The sequence below is a fragment of the Pipistrellus hanaki genome (genome assembly GCF_964339955.1).
Source record: "Pipistrellus hanaki genome assembly, chromosome: 3".
Lineage (NCBI taxonomy): Eukaryota > Metazoa > Chordata > Mammalia > Chiroptera > Vespertilionidae > Pipistrellus > Pipistrellus hanaki.
Window position 1 is genome coordinate 106,993,694 of NC_140505.1, and position 19,053 is coordinate 107,012,746.

A 19,053-nucleotide genomic window follows, 5' to 3' on the forward strand; every position below is an offset into this window, starting at 1 on the left:
AGAGATTTTTCTTCCCGCTGCAGAGTCCCGGGACCTAGCCTCCCCATTGTCCTAAGCAGGGCCAGCCCTTCAGGCGGCAAGAGGACCATGCTCTGCCATTTGACGGCTACAGAAAGCCCCTTACCCTTTGTCTCCCTCCTCCGCCCTAACTCTCCCCCACCCGCCACACAATTCCTGCAACCTCGATAGATTTGTAATATATTTCTTTTTCTCTGTCAAGGGATCCTAGTTCTAGAGAGAACTCAGCCTTCTTACTTTACTGGTTGGCAACGCAGGGAGAGAATGTTGAATCTGACCTCTGGTTCCCAGTGTGAGGTTCTCTAAATTCCAATCAGGGATCCATGAGCCCCTCAGGAAACTGTTCCTCACCTCTTCCGGGAGGGCCTAAGCTAATAGGGCTCTGGCCGGCCTGGCCTGGCCTTGGTGTGTGGCCTGCTGAGGGAAAGGGCCAGGTTCAAGCTTTCTTCAAGGCCCTCTTTGTCCCTGGCCTGAGCCAAAGAGCCCCCCCACCCCCCGGGTCCCCCTGCAGCGCCCCATCCTTCCTGCCCAGTCACTGCTGGACATGGTTTCAGCCAGTGACAGAAGTAGGGGCTTCTCATGGATTTGTTTTTAAGAAGAAAGTAAGTGAATTACTTTTCTATGACAGGAGAAAATGTTATTTTATGATCTTTTCATTGAAAGCTTGATTGAAAACTAAAAGAAGAAGAAAGAAGGGGAGGGGGAAGAGGAGGAGGAGGAGAAGGAGAAGGAGGAGAAGGAGGAGGAGCAGAAGAAGATGAATCTCAGCTTTTGTGCCTTTATCTCCCCCACCCCATGGGCAGCCTCTCTGTTCTCAGTTGGGGACAGGAAGTGGGAAGCAGAGTCCCACCCAGCTCGAAGCAGCCCACCCTGCTGACAGAGGTGGTTCTCCTGCCAGGAAGTAGTGGCAGCTGACAGCCACGAGGGGACAGCTTCTGCAAAGGCTGCCACTGCCCCCATCCTGACCAGGCCCCACAGGCAGCCAGGACCATGAGACGGCCCATAATGCTGTGTGCAGCAGGAAGGGCCTGGAGCGGTGCTCTCCTGCTTCAGGCAGACTTGTGTGCCTGTGTGTTCAGGCACACTCACACTCACACTCACAATCACACTCAGTGATGGTACAGGGAGCAGACATCGGATCCCATGAGTCCATCCTCTGCCTGATATCAAAGCCAGGGAGGGCTGCCTGTGACTGCTGAGTGAATGATCTCGACCAACGGGGCGGGAGACATAGGAGGAGGGCCAGGGGTGTGGATCCCTGCCAGGGGGGCTCATCCTCACCTGCTCCCCCAGTCCCTCTGTTGTGGGTCCCCAGCGTCCAGCTTACCCGGGGGCTCCTCAGGCTCCCTCATGGAACCCACCCCAGCTCAAGCAAGTTTCCTGGACAGAATAGTGAATGAAATAGAAGGAATGTTTATGTCATAAAAGACAAAGCATTTACTTCCTTTCGCTCCTTACTGGGCGGACACCCTGGTGTGCTCAGTCCCTCTGAATCATAGATGGACCTCTTTCTGTATTGGGGTGAACAGTGCCTTACTCTAGTTTGGGGATGAGAACAAATTAGTGGTCTGGAGAGGGGGGTGGAGACACTAGCCCTTGGGGAGAGATGGGGTGGGGGGCCAGGGAGCAGTAGAAGGTGTGCCCTGCCCTGCCTTCTCCACAAGCCCTGCATCGGCTGCAGCCCACCAGGGTGATGCCCACAGCAGGACGGGCAGACCGCAGGCTCACAACAGGGGCAGCTGGGCACTGCAGTCAGAGGTGTGGCAGTCCCCGCTGCCCTAAGGCGATTTAAGGGGAACACAACTCAAGCACACTTGTGAGAGCCTGGCTCTTGCTCACCACCAGGAGTAGTGACACTCACAGGAGATGAGGGGGAGGTGAGGTCCGTGCAAACAGTCAACCTGGCAGCTGGCAGGACCCTATCAGTGTGGTCAAGGGGCGCCCATCAGGCTCCCTCCCCTTCTCTGCCACACACCTGATGGCAATTCCCTGCAGGAGGAAAACAGCAACAGCAGGTAGTTTCAGATGCAGTTCCTTCATTATCGTGCCCCCTGGCACCGAGGCTGGCTTACACTGAGAGCAGCGAAGGAGGGAGCTGGTTACAAGAAGAACAGCTTCTCTGTATGCAATAGAGGAAGGGGACTTCCCTGTCTCTAAAGTGTTGTGACAGCCCTTATCCAGACCACGGGTTCCAGATCCCCAGGAGCCCTCTGGCCTCAGAAGGGAAGGGGGCACCTGGGGGGCTGAGGGAGGAGCACAGGCCTGGCCCTGTGCTGAGAGAGAAGGGGCAACAAGAGTGCCGTGGGGCTGGAGTGGGTGGGAAAATGGGGCTGGACTGTGGACCTGTTCCCTTCTGGGAAGAGGATCCGGCACTGCTCTGCCAGCCGGGGTCACAGACGGGCTCAAACGGCCCCCCTCAATCCCAGCGGAGGTGGGACAGGTGCTGCAGAACACACAGCAGGGAGGCACGGTCCTGGCTGGTGGTCAGCCGCCCTGTTTCACAGAGGGGGACCCAAGCTTCACAGGGACCCGAGCCCTGGGGCTGTGACAGACTAAGGTGGTTACGGGCTGTGGTCTAAAGCAGGGGCTCTCCAGGTGTGGTTCCAGGCCAGCAGCACCCACATCAATTGGAACTACCTAGCCTAGAGACACAAATCTGTGGCTCCACACTCTGATCAGAAGCTGGGAGGTGGCGGTGGCGGTGGCAGGAGAGGGAAGGCGAGTGGGGGAGGGACAGTAATCTGCTAAAAGCTCTCCAGGTGCAGTCCTCCAGGTGACCCTCAGGCAACCCTCATGCAAGCTCAAATTTGATCACTAGCATCCTTGGCAGATGTGAGCGCCACCCAGTGGTGACACAAAATGTGGGGTTCTCCTTAGCCATCAAACCACCTCCCCTTCTCCAGTTCTGTCCCTAGGCCCAAAGTGGCCAGGAAGGACAGAATGTTTTCAAGGCTGATAGCAGGATGGGTGGTGGCGAAAGTAGTTTAATTCAAACCCCCACCTCGAAACCCTGAGGATGGACCAGGAGTGGCGGATGCCAAGACCGAAAGTGGCCGTGGGCATGAGGATCTTGGAGGCACATCACCCTGCGTGTCACCCCCACCTCTCCTCAGGGCCAGGCGGGGGGCCATGCACAGGGCGGCAGCCTGATGAGAGTCTAGGCTGGAGACAGCTCACACTGTGCCCATCCCAAGCCCAGTATCGGCCACAGAGCTCCACCAGCCGGACACCCCCTCCCTGCCCGGCGGCTCTGTGATGCATGAGGCCGCATGGGCGGGAGAGGTGTTTTCTGCCACCTGGCCAGGCCCCCATGCGCCAGGCCCCTGTCTCCACGCTGCGTGAGTGTTCACAGCCTGTGTGGGGATTCTGAGTGCCCAGGGCGGTCACCCTCACTCTGGTGTCAGCATTGGCTCCGGAGGTGGTAGGCCACGTGCCCCCTGAGCCATGGGCCCAGGCTCCTGTGAGACACTCTGCGGGGGGGGGGGGGGGGGGGGGCGTTGTCAGCCCGAAGGAGCCACACTTGTCTTCCAACCGCACAGGGCAGGGCTCTAGCTCTGGGGCCGGGGGTGGTCCTGCCCAACCACGAAGGGGGTGTGAGGCTGCCGAGGCTCCACAACACCCCGTGGGACAGGCTCCTGAATGTCAGCCTGACAGTTCATTAGAGACTCGAGGCCCGGTGCAGGAATTTGTGCGTGAGTGGGTCTGGCCAGAGGCCCCCATCGGGAGGGGGAGGGGCTGCAGGAGGTTGGCCACTGGCTGGCGCCCTATCAGGGTGATGAACTCCTTTAGCTTTTTCTTGCTTTCAATTCTCTTTATCTGGCTTTCAATTCCAAATGAGCTTTGCTGGGTAGAGAAGGGTGTGGCAAGAAATATTCAAAGTGACGAAGAGCAAGGACCTACAACCAGGGTGACCTTCCTTTTGAAAGGATTTGTCTACTCTGGGCCGAGGGTTCGGTCTCCGTGAAACCCCCATCAGTCTTTGCCTCGGGCGAATGGAATCGCTGAGGCCTATTTGAGAGTCTCCAGGGCTGGGCGCGTGATCTCGGAACAGTTAAAAACACATTCGTGAAGGGATGTTATGGGTGCTCTCTCATCAAAGAGCCCATGTGTGTCTGTGCTACACCAAGAGGGTTGCTTTGACATGGAAGCCTCCATCCCAAGCCCACCGCCTCCAGGAGCTGGCGGAGGTGGAAAGTGGGTAGATGAGGCTGGTGCCAGGCGACCTGGCAGGTGTCAGCAGCTCTGCAGTCTGAGCCCCAGCATGGGGAGACAGGCTCTGACGTCACCACCACAGAGGATTTGAGGGCAGCAGCAGCGGCTTCAGAGCTTGTTGCTATTGTTTTATTTATGTCTCCTTTCCCTTTAAACCGCTCTAGGTTGCATTCATTGGAAAGAGGAGCAGCCTTTGCAGCCTCCTCGGTGGAGAGCAGGCCTTCCATCTGGGTTCACACACAGCCAGAGCCCGGATTAGAAACACGTGTGGGTCTTGCATTATTTGTATTATTACCGATAAAGAGGGCTTTAGATTCTGGCACGTAAATATGTCTCCTGCTTATCCATGAGGGCAGGAGGCTGAGCAGCCTCGGGCACAGCCACAGCTCTTCCCTCCCTCACAGGCCTCCGTCCAAGGGCAGCAATGCAGGCGCAGGCGCCTCACTCAGGAGGGGGCTGGGGCAGCTTTGTTCTTCCCAGACCTTCTGTCTCAGTCCCTCTTCCCGCTCCAGTCTGTAGCATCTTCCTTTGAGGCAGATTCAGGCGTCTGGGGCACATGATGTTTATCACACGCTGTTTTCCGTGTGGTTGGTCAACATGGGGTGTTCCCGAATCAGGCTTCCTTCAGCATTGTGTTGGGGGTGGGGGTGGTCAGCATGAAGGTGCAAACACAACCCGTGGGGACTCCTCGCTGAGCACCTTCTGTATACCTTCTGTGTACCTGGTGGGCATCTCCCCTTAGAAGGGGTGCTTCCTGTGTTTGAGACCAGCAGTTGGGGGGTGGGTGGATCAGACTGGTTGGCTGCCTCAGTGCCATCATAGCTGCAGCGTCAGCGGGTGGGGCAGAGTACCTGGGACTCTGGATTTTCTCTGGGGTTTGCAGAACCGCCCCCTCCCTTTGTTCTCCCATTCTCTGTGGAGGCAGCTGTTGGCAGATGGCAGGGCGGATGGATCCGTGTTCAGACCTATGGCCTGACTCCAGGGAGGTTTCCTTACCGCTCTGTGTCCCCCACTCACCTGAAGCCCTTAAAATAGCCGGGGTGCCCAGTGCTTGGAGGCTCCCGTGAGCTGGTGGAGGCAAGCCCTTGGTCATTGGTTTTTATTTTTTTACTATATTTCTTCCACGTGCAGTGATCACACTTAGTCTGGAGCGGGGCGGGCTTGAGTGACCTTGTGGAGCATCTAGGGAGGGGAAGGGGCTGTAGTGCCGGAGGCCGAGTTCCAGGAGGCCAGCAGCGCTGGTCTGTTGGTGCCTGTCCTGTCCTCTTGAGATTGAATCCACAGGATTACTAAGGGAGCCAGTCCCCAGTTCTGCCCCACCTCTGCCACCGATTGATTGGAGTCTGAGGGCTGGGAGGAGGGACCAAGAAGTCTGTCTTTCAACCACTCGCCAGTCACCGCTGCCTCTGATTGGTCAGCTCCCACTCCCTCAGCTCTCTAGCCTAGTGTTCAGTGGAGACTTCCGTCGTTTTGGATGGTACGGACACCAGATTTTTATATATTAGGATGGAGATATGGAGGCTCTGGGGAGAGGGGTGGTGTGATGACAGCTGCAGCTGTTGCTGACTCTGTAGAGTGGGGGGAATAGACCCTCTTACCTTGGTCCCTACGAGATGGTGTGTCTACGTGACTACACATTCTAAGCACACAGTAAGCCTTCAGTGAACATGAGGCCCTGGACACCCTTCTCTCCGCACTCCCCTCCCCCCCAGCCCCCCTTCTCGCCCCTTGCATGGCTATGCCTAAGGAGCTCCTGGAGCTGGGAGGAGGAGGGAGAAAGAGAAGGATGGTCACAAATATTTTAAACAAGGCTTCGTCCCCTCACTAAAGGACGTTACACTCCTGTCTCCCCAAACACATGGATTTGAGTGCACCACTCTCTCTGGGAGGGGCTGCCCGCGAGCTGAGGGGAAGGGCAGTGTGGGGAGGTCAGGCTGTGGGTGTGCTGGCTTCTTTTCTGGATCTGTGTGCCGGCACCTGTTGCCCCCACGGGATTGCCATGGCTCTCAGCATGCACCCCTTCTCTCTCTGAGAGCTCAGGACCCTGCTGGTCTCAGAGCAGGGACCTGGGGGAGCCATCCTGGTGCAGATCTGCATGCTCACAGGTGGGACTGGCCCCCCAGCTCTGACTCCAGCCTTCAGCATGCCCCTCGGGGAACCCACCACACCCTGGGCCTCAGTTTCCTACACTGTGCCTCATCTCCCAGGCCGTTGGCATGAACAAGGAGGTCCCAGTTCCCAAAAGTTCTGGGCCACTCTGTCCCTCTGAGGTTTGAAACAGCCGGGTCCTCACAAAAGGACGCCCAGTCCAGGAGCCACAGCTCCCCTTGCCTCTGCCTCGTCAGCCCAGGAGATGGGCCAGGAAGTCAGCTCTCCAGGGACTCCCCCAGTGACAAGGCCTGGCACCCCATCTCCACAGGCTGGGGCACCTCAGGAAGTGAAGGGACCCAGGAGGGCAGGCATGTCCCAGGCAGCAGCACCCCTCCCCTGCGTCTCCCTCGGCCCCAGGCAGGAAGACCACGTGCTCTCTCGGCCTCAGTTGGTGAGACCTGTCGGTCTGACTTGTGTGGAGTTTCAGAAGTCAGCAAAGAGCTTGGCCTGACCATCACCTTTTATTTATCTGGAAGCTGGAGGGCAGCAAAGATAACCACAACACTGTTTCTTTTGTCCTTGATGTAGTCTGGGGTTGCTAGCAAAGCTGGTCTCCTTCCTGGTGAATTTTCCTCAGCCACCCCAAGGCCCTCTGGGTGGAGGAGCTAAGCCAGCCAGGTCCCACCAGCCCCTGAGGCCGGGAGGCAGGGAGGGTGGGAGGCAGGAAGAGAGGGGGGCCTGGAGGCGGGGAGGCAATGTGCTCTGAGGGTGTGGTTTCTGCACAGTTGAGGGCTGTGTTGGGGACACAGTGACCTGTGTATGGAAGAGAGAACACTGACCTGGCTCAGCCAGAACTGAGCTAGCCACACTGGGGACAACCCTGTGGGGAGGCAGGGTGTGACCTTTCTTGGCCTTGGTTTTAGCACAACAAGGGCCCGCTCTCGGGGGTGAGATGGGAAGAAGGTCCCCAGGACCTGGGAAGAGCAGGGCCCGGGAGGTATAGAAGCGGGTGTGGGGTCTTCCTGTTAGAGCATCGCGTCACAGTCTCGGGGGTGGGGGCGGGGGGTCCCTGTGGCTGTCGTAGGAAACGGCCAGCATCTGCACTGCATTTTCTAGGCTTTGCTTCCAGTTCCCCTCAGCACCAGGAAGGTCTTTCTGAAGGTCCCCTGCCCAATTCAGACGGCGAGGCAGAACCTGAGGAGGGGATCGCTCACTCCGGGAGCAGAGTGAGGCCTCGTGGTCAGGGAGCGTGACAGGGACAAGTGAGGTTCAGGGCAGAGCACCCTCGACCTGGAGCTTTACCTTTCCAGTGGCTCCAACGTTTCAGGCTCCAATCAGATTGGGTCCAATCAGAAGGAGTTTGACACTCGCCCACATACACTCGCCCAAGGTTTAAAACCCTGGCAGTTCTGAGAATCAGGCCCTACACACGAGATTCCTGGGGGCAGATTCTGGGAGCTGAGGCTCGGGCCTTTCTCCCAGGGCTCCTCTCCTGGGGAAGGCCTCCAGGCGGTGCAGGCTCCCGTGGTGCCATGTGCTGGCATGGCCAACTCCCGCCTCCCCCACACCCAGCCCCTCGCTCCCTGCCTGAAGCCCCACCATCTACCACTGCCCACACCCGGCTCCCGCTGCCTCACCTCATTTTCTCCACGCCCAGGCCCTGCAGGAAGGAGCGAGGCCATGGGGACCCTCCTCTCTCATGAGAAGGCCTTGGGGTGGGCAGATCAGAAGCCCGGGCCTTCTGGGGGCAGAGTAACCCTAACTGCTCACCATGATGCATTTCCAGGAGGCCAGAACAAAGCCCCCAAACCTAGGCAGAGGTGAGAGGAGAGCTGCTCAGCACCGGTGGGGGTCACGCTGAATGCCCGGTCCAGAGGGGTCAAGGTTTATAGTCCTTCAGTGTAGTTTCAGGAGCTTGGAGGGAGCAGAGAATCCAACTCTCTCACCTTCCTGTGGTCCTTGGGAGCCTCTGTCTGTCCCTGGCAGGGCCAGTCCCCGCCTGGGCTGGCAGTGAGCACTCAGAAGTGGAGGGTCCCGGTCAGGTGGGAACCGCAGGAACTGTGGTCTTGGGCACTTGGTGGTCTGAAGGGTGGACACCAGGGATGGGGACTTTCTGGGAGTTTCTAGATGAGCTGTGCTGGCTCCGCAGGTCTGGCAGATGGGATTTGGACCCCTGTCCTTGTGGGGGGCGGTTGGAGGGGGAAACGATGGGCCGTTAGTGAACATGCAGCTGGAGCCTCCGGTGCAAGCAGCAGGTGAGAACCATCCCGCAGGTCTGCCAGGTGGAGAGAGAGAGATCAGGACCCACCGCGGTACGGGTGGCAGAGCCCAGAGCGCAGCTTCCCGCACCGAGTGTGCAGCTGGGACCTCCATGCAGGGCAGGTTCCCAAGTGGGAGGTGGGGTGGAGGGGGTACTGAGGTTCTGCTATTCTGACAAGCTCCCAGGGGACACGCTCTGAGAACTACTCTGCAAGAGCAGTACTTCTCACATTTTAATGGGAATGAATCACCCAGGGACCTGATGTGGGGGGAGGGGGTGAGGTTCGGCACTGCTAGCGAATGAGCTCAGTCCCTGCCTGGTCTGCGGCCCAGCTTCTTCAGGAGCAGCTGATTGCGACCCGAGCAGCCTTTCTCTGTCTGCATTGCTGCTCTGCCCAGAGCAAAACCAGCCACCACAGTGGGTTTTGGCTGATGGACAGAAGCCACTGGGGAAACCGAGGTTCTGGGAGGGGCACCCAGAGCTGTCATCAGCTCATTTGTAAGTCAGCATGGAATGTGGCACCAAATGAGGCCCTAGGAGCCTGCCTGACAGGCCCCCATCACACCCACTAGCTGAGCAAGGAGGGGCTAGAGCATCGGCCCAGAGCAGAGCAGTGCTGGGAAGTCACCTTTTCCTGTCTCACTTTTCTGTCTCCATGCTATTGAGGACCCTTATTCCCTTGACTTCTTTTGCCTCCTTCTTCCTCTCCACCCTTCCTCTCCTCCAACCCAAGGGTACTCCGGGACAAGATGAGGGTGTTTGGACCAGGGAGGCCACGATTGTGATCATGCTCCTGACAATGATGCCGTTGGGTCCTGACTCCGCCAGTTGGGGAGGGGCACTGCTAGGGCAGCCCCATGACCACCCTGTGGACATGGGCCAAGGTGCACTTCCCCAGATACAGGAGCAAGGCCCCATCTTCCCCAAACTTTCCAATAGCTGCTGGCCGATGGGAGGAGGACAGGCAGGTGCGGACTCCTATGGGCTGGTAGGCCCTCGGTCTGTCTTTGCAAGGCTGGTGCAAGGAGGTGGTGAAGAATGCCCCCTCTTCCTCTCCTTCCTCCCTCTTCTCCATCCCTATGTGAACACAGCCCTCGGCCTCCAGACCATGTGCAAGAGCAGAGCTAATCCACCCAGTACTCGGAGCCACAAGCGGAAAGGCAGCGTAAGAGGTTACTGGTTTTTAGCACATGGTTGTCACAGCCATTCCACCCAGGTGTCAGCATCGTGACTGCCCTGTGGTTATCTGAATCTTTCTCCTCCCTGCTGAGGGGGAAGCCGGAGGGAGTAGGTAGACCAGCAGAGACTCGTGGCTGCCTCTTTGAAACCTCATGCTGGGGGAGATTGGAGGGCTGAGCTCTCAGCATGCTCACTCTTGATGAGATGTGTGTTCCCAGGGTGACCCCAGGGAAGGCACAGTGAGGATGGAAGTGTGCAGGCCGGAATCTCACCAATGCATGCGCGCGTGCATGTGTACACACACACACACACACACACACACACACACACACCACCCTGATTCGTGCAGAAGAGTAATGTCTGAGCTTTCAGATCCCTGAGTGAGGCGAATGTGATAACCATTACACTATGGAAACGTGGCGGCTCATATCCCTGAGTGAGCTCAGTGTCTCCTTTCTGGCAGAGAACATGCAGACATCAGCACAGACACTCAGCGGCAGACCAGGGTGAGCAGAGAAAACACACAAGTTGACCGCGGGAGCAGGAGATGGCAGATGACAGGCTGCCTGAGCCCAGACTGTGTGGGATATGGTACCCCCTTCTGACAGCCGGCCTGGATGTATGGCACACATGGGGCTTTTGACAGAGAAGCCCGAATGCTTCTGGGGGTCATCAAGAGCATCAAGGAAGGGCCAGGAGGTCCCAGGAAGCCTCGGTTCCCCTCAATGCCCAGCAGATCCCCATCTCTCTGTCTTGTGAGTTTTTCTGGGCTCTGCATGTTCCTATCTTGCCGTGTGGGAATGCTGGGGTGGGTATAGGAGTGGGCTAACTTCCATTTGGAACTTTGTGGCCCTGGGCACAGTTACAGCCCTCTCTGAGCCTCAAATCCTCCTCTGTCAATAGGAAAACCTCTGACTTCAAGCTAGATTTCCTCCAGCCTGACCAGGGAAGCCTTGTGACATCATCTTGGCCTGTTTATCCTGAGTCTTTAGGGTCTTCCAAGTGCCACGCTGGGCTTGTGTGGGAAGGTGCCTGGCCTCTGCTCTGGCGGGAGGATGATTATGAACCTGGGAACAGCCTGGTGCGAGCCCTCCTTCAAGGCTGGCCGCTGACCTGGACTTGGGGAGCGTAGTTCCAACATTGGCCAGCAGAGGGAGCTGCAGGGCCAGCCTCAGAAGAATGGAGGGGAGAGACTGCGCAAGGGCTTAGGGTCCCTGGTGGTGGCCCCAAGAAGCTCTCTCTGGGGGACTTAGGAGTAGTTCCACAGTGAGCTGGACCGAGACTTTTCATGGTGGGGGTGTAGGAGATGAGGAGGCACATGTGGGCCTGCAGGCACCCTGCCAACCTGGCCTCCTGGCATCACTCCTACAGGTGCACTTGGCCACCTTAGGCTCTGAGCTCTCACAGTCCTTCACTTCCCATGGCTTTGCTGGCCCATCTTCAGCTTCTCCAGGCTCACAGGCCAGACAGGTCAGAAAGAAATGGACAGACAGTGACCCTGGCCTGATCAGCGTTCATGCAGAGCAGGTCCCCTCGATACCTGAGGCAAATAGCAGGTTTCCAGAAACCACAGCTGATTCAGGAGCTGAGTGCAGATCAGCCTCTTCCCCAGACCCCATAGCAACTCCCCTGGGGTCCAGGATGTGGGGCAGAAGGCCTGCCCTGGGAGGTACACGAGGGGCCATGTGACTGCCCCTGGGGCTCCCTGGGCCTGCTCCTGAGTGGAGGTGAAGGGGCAAGCTGGTCTGGCCAGGAAACAACCAGGGCCTCTGGGAGAAATAAGAGTGTGCTGCATGGAAGTGCTAAAAACAAGGATGGGGACCGTGTCCTGAGCACCTGCGACCAGCTCGGCAGTGAGCCCTGTGGCTACATATATTCTACTGACCCTCACTGCTCACGAACTAGCTATAATTAGCCTCACATCACAGATGAGGAATCAGGGCTCAGAGGCGAATAACCAGCGCCAGGTTGTCCGGTCTTCCTCCAGAGGGCCAGGCCCAGCAGGGGAGGCTGCAGCTGGACCCTCCGGCTCTCCGGCTGACTCGGGCCAGCAGCTGTGACCTGCGAGGAACCCACACCGAGGCTCCCTCGCCTCATGCCCATCCTGCTTCTCTTCCCATGGAACTGTGTTGGGAGGGAGTTTGAGAAAGCGAAGGCCCACGGAGACCTGGGTGGCAGTAAGTCCCCTCTCTGGGTCTCAATTTTCTGGTCTGTAAAATGGGGAGGACACTATTACTCGCCTGGCTTGGGACTCAGGTTGTGGGGATCAGATAAGAGAAAGGATCTGAGCCACTCTGAGGTCCACAGAGAGGCCCTCACCTGTGCCAGGTGCTGCTGCTGTCACACCCATCACCTTGTTCCTATCTGGCCCTCACGCAGTTGGGAAAACAACCCATAGTTTGAGGATGACATTGGGGTGCCAGGAAGTCACTGCTCAAGGTGGCACAGAAGCAGAGCCAGGACTGGACCCAGGTCCTCTGACAGGCAGCCACTGCTGTCCCCTCTCCCTCTCCCCTAGATGGTGCTTATAGACCGGGCACAGGAAGGTGGGACAGGACTGAGCTCCCTCCAGAACCGCTGGGCAGAAGCAGGAGTGTCAGGTGAGGTGGGCACGCAAGGCCCTTGCTCGCTGAGCCTGCTCTTGCCCCTGGGGGTGCCACTCCTGACTCCTCTGATCTTGACCTGTGACTAGAATGACCCATGAGAGTAACACTAACTCCCGGATGGCAGCTGGGGGAGGGTGGAGTGGTGACCCAGAGCAAAGAGCATGGCTCATGCTCAGAGCAGAGAGCTGGGTGTACACAGGAAGCACATATCCACAGGTGTGCACACGCACACACACAGAGGAATGAGCATGTCATGCACACACACACACACACACATACACACACACATGCACTAGCACACCTAAACACATATACATGCTTCCACCCCCCACAATGATGCATGCGGACACACCTGGGGCCCACACAGACACAGCAGGCTGCACACACACCTGCACGTGCACACACACAGGGGTGCATGCACATACCTGAGCCCACACTCACTCTCCTCTCAGGTCTCTGCTCCTTACAAGTTCAAGTTGGCCCCCCGTCCCCAGGCATTTTCCTTCCTGTCTCTGGGGAAGAGAGTGACCATGTGACTCAGCTTTGGCTGCAAAGGGAAGAGGTGAGGAGGGCAGGGCAGAGTGTGCGTGTGCAAAGGGGCAGTGGTCTGGGGTCACAGCCCGTGGGAGGGCGTTCAGAGCTCCTCTCTGGCCCCTCTCCTCACTCACCTGCAGGCAGGCCACCCCAATGCCCACCGCTCCCATGAGCAGCAGGTGGCTGGCCAGGAACTGTTCCAGTTTGGTGATGCAGCCTCCCTGTAAGGTAACAACAGGTCACTCTCACCTTGACCCAGAAGTGGGCGAGGACGGGGAGGGAAGGGCAGGCCGGGCGCTGTATCCACCTGGCTGAGGAAAGGCAGGAGACTTAAAGGGCCTGGTGCAGCCTTCCAACTGCCCACAGGCTTCCGGTGACCCAGGTTAGGCGGTGATGTCACAGAATCTCTCAGTAGCAGGTGTGCGGCGTCCCCTGTGTTGTGTGGCCCTTTGAAGGCCCAGCACTGCTGATTTCTGGCCAATAATGAAGTGGGTCCCACTCCCCCCCTGTCCCCCCTCCCCCCGTCTGGCCTGAGCCTGCCTTTTGGGGGCCCCCCCGGATGGCAGCCTGGCCCTCTGCAGGCCCCAGTGGGAGTCCGCGCTCACCTCCACCTTGTAGATGTTGGAGGGGTGGGCCCTGTGGCCGCAGCGCGCCACCACCGTCTTGCAGCAGCTGTCGGGCACCCGGCGGCCCCCCGCCTCCGGGGACAGGATGTAGGCGCTGTGCTGCCAGTCGGCAGAGCTGTTGCTTCCGCAGCACTTGAACTGCAGAGAGAGGCAGAGCCCGGAGGTGAGGAGATGCACAGGCCCCTCCAGGGAGCAGGACCGTTATTCGAATAGTAACCAGCCCCTTTCTCCCCCTGGGATTCTCCCCTCCCCCAGTTTGGTGAGGGGACTGGTCTCATTTCAGGCAAAATTTGCCTGCAGTCCACCTGTGTGCTGCCTTAAACATCACCCAAGTCCTTCAAGGAGGTTATGCTGGTGCCCAGGGGGCGGGGAGGGTGTGTGAGAGGATGGGCAGGGAGGGAGAGGCAGGTGGGTCCTGAGAGTGTGGGGCCACACCCACCAGAGGTCACGCAGGGAGGCAGAACCCAGGGCCAGGGGCCCAGCCTTGCTACAGGTTCCAGGCCCCCATTCAGGCTCTGAGGCCTCAGAGCCCTGAGTCCTGCAGGGACACAAAAGGTATCCCAGAGGCCGCGGACCAGCAGCTCAGCAGTGACCACAGGGGCGGGTGTGAGTGCCGACCTGGGCCCTGCATCTTCTGCACCTCCCCAGGGCAGGGATGCGCCCGCCCGGATCAAGGTGATTTTGAAAAACAGGGAATTGGTTATTTCTCGCCCTTCTGGTTTGGGGACTAAGCCTTAGAGTCCCTACATGGGCCACAGAACATGCTGTTTGAGGTGTCTCTGGGGTGAGAGGTGCGGGTGGGGCGGGAGGGGCATGTAGTCTACTTAGCCAGTGTGTGTTAGGCCCCTGCCGTGTGCCGGGAGTGGCGCTCAGAGCTCAAACTTGCGTTGATCAGAGCTTATCATTGCTGGTTGTCCAGAGGAGTTGACAGAGGTGAGGAACTGGCCCAGACACACAGGACAGAGAGGACTGCTGGGGGCTTACGTTCTGCTGCAGACGGTCGACCGAGGCGGTGATCTCCGTGGCTCCAGGCTGCCCGTAGTTCTCCGTCAGCGTCCGGGTCACGTGCTGCTTCAGTTCGTTGCTCAGCTGGAGGGTGGAGGGGAGGTAGGTCGGCAGAGCACCCCACCCCGGTCCCCAGGCCTGTGCCTACCCACCGGCTACTCTATACCACTCTGTTCTCCCAGCGGTACAGTGCGGGGTTTCCCGCCCAGTGGAAAGGGCCCCTTGGCGCACAGCAGCCAGACTCATGAGATGATGTTGCAAAAGCTGGGGCCCTAATATGAGGGCAGGGGTGTAGTGGGAGGAGCTGAGGAGCAGGTGCAGGAGGAGACAGCTCCCAGGCACAGGGCTGCTTTCAAATACCCGCTGAATTTCATTTTGATCATGAGATCCCGTGGGCACCCAGTGCTCCTATAGGTGCTGGCTTGAAACACCCAGAATGGTCACTGTCCCTACCAGCCGAATATCAGTCTGGGTCAGAGGGCTCGCAGTGAGAGAGGACCTGACTGGCCCCTTCCTCCCTGTCCTCAGGCAGGCGAGGCCGGGGCTGCCTTCGCCAGGCCTCTCTTTCCCTCGGACATCTGACTTCCCCTTAGGAGGGAGAGGAGCCAGCCACCCCCAGGGAAGCGTTCCCTCCTGGCTCCCATGTTGAAGACATCTGCATCCACAGATGGATTAGAGGGTTCCTGGGACCCGGACAAGAAGCAGGACCCAGATGTGCCGAGAAGTGTTGGGGCCTGGGAGACAGGACCTCCAGAGAGCCGGTGCCTCAGCTTCCCCAGCACCCTGCGCCTTCCCCCACTCGTGGCCTCCTGGGGTGCTTTGGGCGACGTAGAAGGAAGACCTTGCACTCACCCTCTGGTAGTACACATGGGCCAGGACCCCCGCCACCAGCTCCACGAGGAAGATCACCAGCAACAGGCAGAAGTACTAGGGGCAAGGGGAGAAGACGGTCACCCTGGCATTGGGCCTGGGCAGCAATGGTGCTTCAGGGCCTCTATGAAAATGCTTTCCTAAAGTGGTGAGGGCGGTGGGGCACCTGCCAGGGACCCCCACCCCCAGACCATCTTCCTCTCTTCCCAGCAGCTCTGGGCATACCCACCTCTGCTGGCCACTGGCACGGTGTTCTCCACTCACCTCTTCACTCACTGGCCTGCTGGCAGCTTGTTAATCCGCCCACACATCCAATACTTATTAAATGCCCACTCTGCGCTAGGCATCCTCAGTAAGACAGTTATTGCCTTCAAACGTATTGGTGGTAGGGGGATGGATAGTCAGTGATCATAATGATGCGTTTTAAATGCTATTATGGGGCAAGCCCTGGAAACTAAGGGAGAGCAGTCAGAGAAGGCTTCCTGGAGGAGGTGACACTGGAGTGGCATCTCTCAGGGTGAGTGCGCATTTGCCAGGTGAAGAAGGAGGGAAGTGCATGCCAGGCAGAGGGGAGAGCAGAAGCATGGGGCGTTTGAGTTCAGGGATGTGGCTGAGTGTAGGGGCTGCAGCAACCAAGGCTCAGGAAAAGCACAGGCAGGGACCCGGAAGGGCACTGCGGGTTCTAACTTCCCTCACCGCTGCCTGACTGCTCCCGCTCAGCTGCTCTGCAGGCTTCCCAGCCCTGCTGACGCTGCTGGCTGGTCTCCTGGGCGCGCTCTGGGCTGTGATGAGCCTCATCCTGCCCCACCCCCACCTGCTTTTACCTCCAGGAAGGCTCAGGACACTGCTGGGTCCCGGTATGCTCTTGAAGAGCCAACAGGTCAGGCATGCATGTCAGGCCCACGTGACTGGGAGAGGACAAAGTGAGGGAGATGGTGCAGGTACAGGTAGGGAAGAAGGAAAGACGTGAAGGCAGAAGAGGAAGAAGAGGGGGTACTGGTGGCTGAAATTGGCCCCTCTGGGCGAGCACAGCCCCTACACCCGGGCACTGGTTGGTGATGCCTCTTCCTCCCTCCAGGCTCTGCCCATCTGTGGGGGAGCTCTGAAACGCCGGGTTCATCAGGTATGGCAGGAAAGTGGGCAGGAGGGTCTGAGGGCAAGGGGACATGGGCTCCCAAGAGTGGACAGGGCGGGGGTAGCAGGCGGGCGGGGGTTGTCTGGCCATGTCAGAGGCAATTTCAGCCCACGGGCCTGTAGGCCTTGCCCACGGACTCCCAGAGCCAGCAGGGGGCCTGCCAAGGGCAGGACTGAATGAAGCAACACAGGGGAGAGTACATTTCACGAACAAAGCACTTTGACCCAAGAGCAGGTTGCCTTTCAAGTGAAGTGAATCAGCCGCTTCTCCCTCAGCCATTGGATGGAGCTCATTGTCTTCCAGCACCGAGTGAACAGGGAAACCTACGGTCTCAGTGTCAGTGCCAGGCCTGCCCAGCGCTGTCCTGGGCCCTCCCTCCTGCCCCGGCTCTGTGCTACACTCCAGAGCAGGACAAAGGACCAGGCTCTGTGCTGCACCAGGAAGGGTCCGGGCCTGCATGTCTCAGCCCTGCATGTCCCTCCCCAGCCCCCGGCCCAGTCCCTGCTGGGTGAGGGTGGGGCACTAGCCGAGGCGCCCTGTGCAGGCTCTGGAAGGAGGCTCTGGCTGACTGCACAGGGATCCCATGCTCCTGGCCCCCAGGTGAGTCTCGAGCTGGGAGGACAGAGACAGGTTCCAAGTGGGCATGATCCCTGGGCCCCATGGACTCTTCCCGCCATGGGGAGGGCTTTGGACGAGGGGGCTGTGTGTGCCTGGGTCCTTGGGGGGTTCTGAATGCTGTCCCTGTAAGCCGGAGGCTGACAAGAGGTCTGTGGCTGGGTCCTCTCTGCTTGAGCAGCCTGGGCACCTGACACAGGCCTGAGAACTGGAGGATGGTGGTGAGATGTCAGCTGACTTGGCTTTGAGCCCAGGCTTTGCCACTTGCTGGCCCTGGACAGGTGACCTCTGACACCTTGGTGTGAATTAGAAAAATGCGCTCCAATGAGAAAAATGTGTCTCAGTGAGCTGGCGAGCTGACATCAGCCTCCCCTGGTTCCTCGTACAAAGTGCAACCTCCAGGGCCACACGCAGGGCCCTGCCGGTGGGGCTGAGCTGTAGGCAGCCCCTCCTACCCTGCTGACCCCTCGGAGGACCCGACGGAGGGGGGGAGTTATGTTTATGGTGATCTGACCTGCTTCCTGCTCCAGAGCCCATGGCGGCAGCACGAGGTGAGCCGCACTGGTCAGCCGGCGGCAGGCACGGCTGCCCAGGCCAGGTGGTTGCCCTCCTGGGAGCTGCCCAGCCCACTGGACAGTGTGTGGCTGCACTGACTACCCCCGGGAGGGTGTCCCCACTAATGCATGCACTCAGGGCCTTGGGGGTGTGCCTGACCCGCAGCTCCTCTCAGACATGGCTGCTCCTCCTTGCTGGCTCCAAATTCACCCACACTCCCCCGGCCTGGGTTCGCTGCCCGGCATCTGTACTCCACAGCTGTTAGCCACCAACCTCAGCTCCACACGGCCCCAGAGCCCTCCCTGAGCCCGGAGTTCCTGGCTGTGGCTTCACTGCTCACACCCTTGAACCCGATCTGACTGGCGGGCCTCACGCTGGTCCGCTCCCGGGACCATGGACACGCTGACCTGCATCTTGTTCTGTCTCTGCAGGCCCCGTGCAGGGGTGTGAGCCTACCCCCTCCTCCCCAGCGCCCCTGTGCTGGGCCTGCCCCTGCTCTCAGGGCTGCCCCCGGCTTCCAGAAGGGGCCGCTGAGTCTTGGCCGGACAGAAAGCAGAGCTAGAATTCCAAGGGAAGCTCTTGTAGCTTCTGCCCCCAGAGCCCTCTGTGAGAGTGGTGCCACTTCACAGGATGCCAAACTGGACCCCAAACAGGAGGAGCCAGTGTGGTGAGCACAGAGTGGGACACAGTCATTTACCATAAGGGGTTTTCCTTTAATTCGTTAATGAAACCGTTTGAACTGGAAATGAGATATTTCCTAAAACAAAATCCAGATCCCGAACGAAGCTGGGGCGGCACAGCACGTTCTCAGCCAAACGGGCGTTCAGACGGAGGGGCTCTGCAGGAAGCCTGCGGGGATGTTTCTGGCGGTGACGTTACGGGATGAATTAGAACCGAGTCTTCAGAGGGACTGGGGACTCCGTCGCTGCACAGGACAGGCTCAGCCAGGTGCGGTTCGGTTACCGGGGCCGTGACACAGGGCAGCTCGGCACCGGCTGGCACCACGCTCGAGGTAAGTTTCAGGAACTTCATACAACTGGACCTGGGAGTCTCCCCATTGGACTGATTCTGCCACAAAGAAGGGAGCTCCGCTAAGGGTTCCTCCTCTGTCTCCCTTACAGAAGGGCACTAAGCCACTGGCAGGAAATTGAGGCAGGTGTGCAGGCGGGGGAGAGGCACAGCGTGGTCTCAGGGCAGCGAGGCAGCAGGAAGAGAGGAGAACTGAGAAGCTGCCAAAGCCAGTGCGGGGAGAGCACAGCTGGAGGCTCCCCGCTTGGCTGTGTGAGAGGATGACAGTGCAGGCGAGGGAGGGCAGGGAGCTCAAAACCACCCAGGCCCAACGGGAGG

At 59.0% G+C, this 19,053-nt stretch overlaps 1 protein-coding gene across 3 annotated transcripts in view; it reads right to left on the reverse strand.

The window, feature by feature from the left end:
- Positions 1-7,352: 7,352 nt before the first annotated feature.
- The window catches only part of TSPAN11 (tetraspanin 11), a 50,935-nt gene continuing 39,234 nt past the window's right edge, over positions 7,353-19,053 (reverse strand). For 2 of the 3 annotated variants that reach the window (XM_084879264.1, XM_084879265.1), the window contains exons 4-9: positions 15,384-15,458; positions 14,511-14,615; positions 13,506-13,664; positions 13,035-13,121; positions 12,792-12,878; positions 7,353-8,596 (exon numbers count right to left, since the gene is read on the reverse strand). In XM_084879264.1, the coding sequence (XP_084735390.1) occupies positions 12,804-12,878; positions 13,035-13,121; positions 13,506-13,664; positions 14,511-14,615; positions 15,384-15,458 (501 nt within the window). In that variant the 3' untranslated portion in view covers positions 7,353-8,596; positions 12,792-12,803. The remainder of the gene's footprint in view (positions 8,597-12,791; positions 12,879-13,034; positions 13,122-13,505; positions 13,665-14,510; positions 14,616-15,383; positions 15,459-19,053) is intronic. The other variant, XM_084879263.1, reaches the window with a different exon arrangement.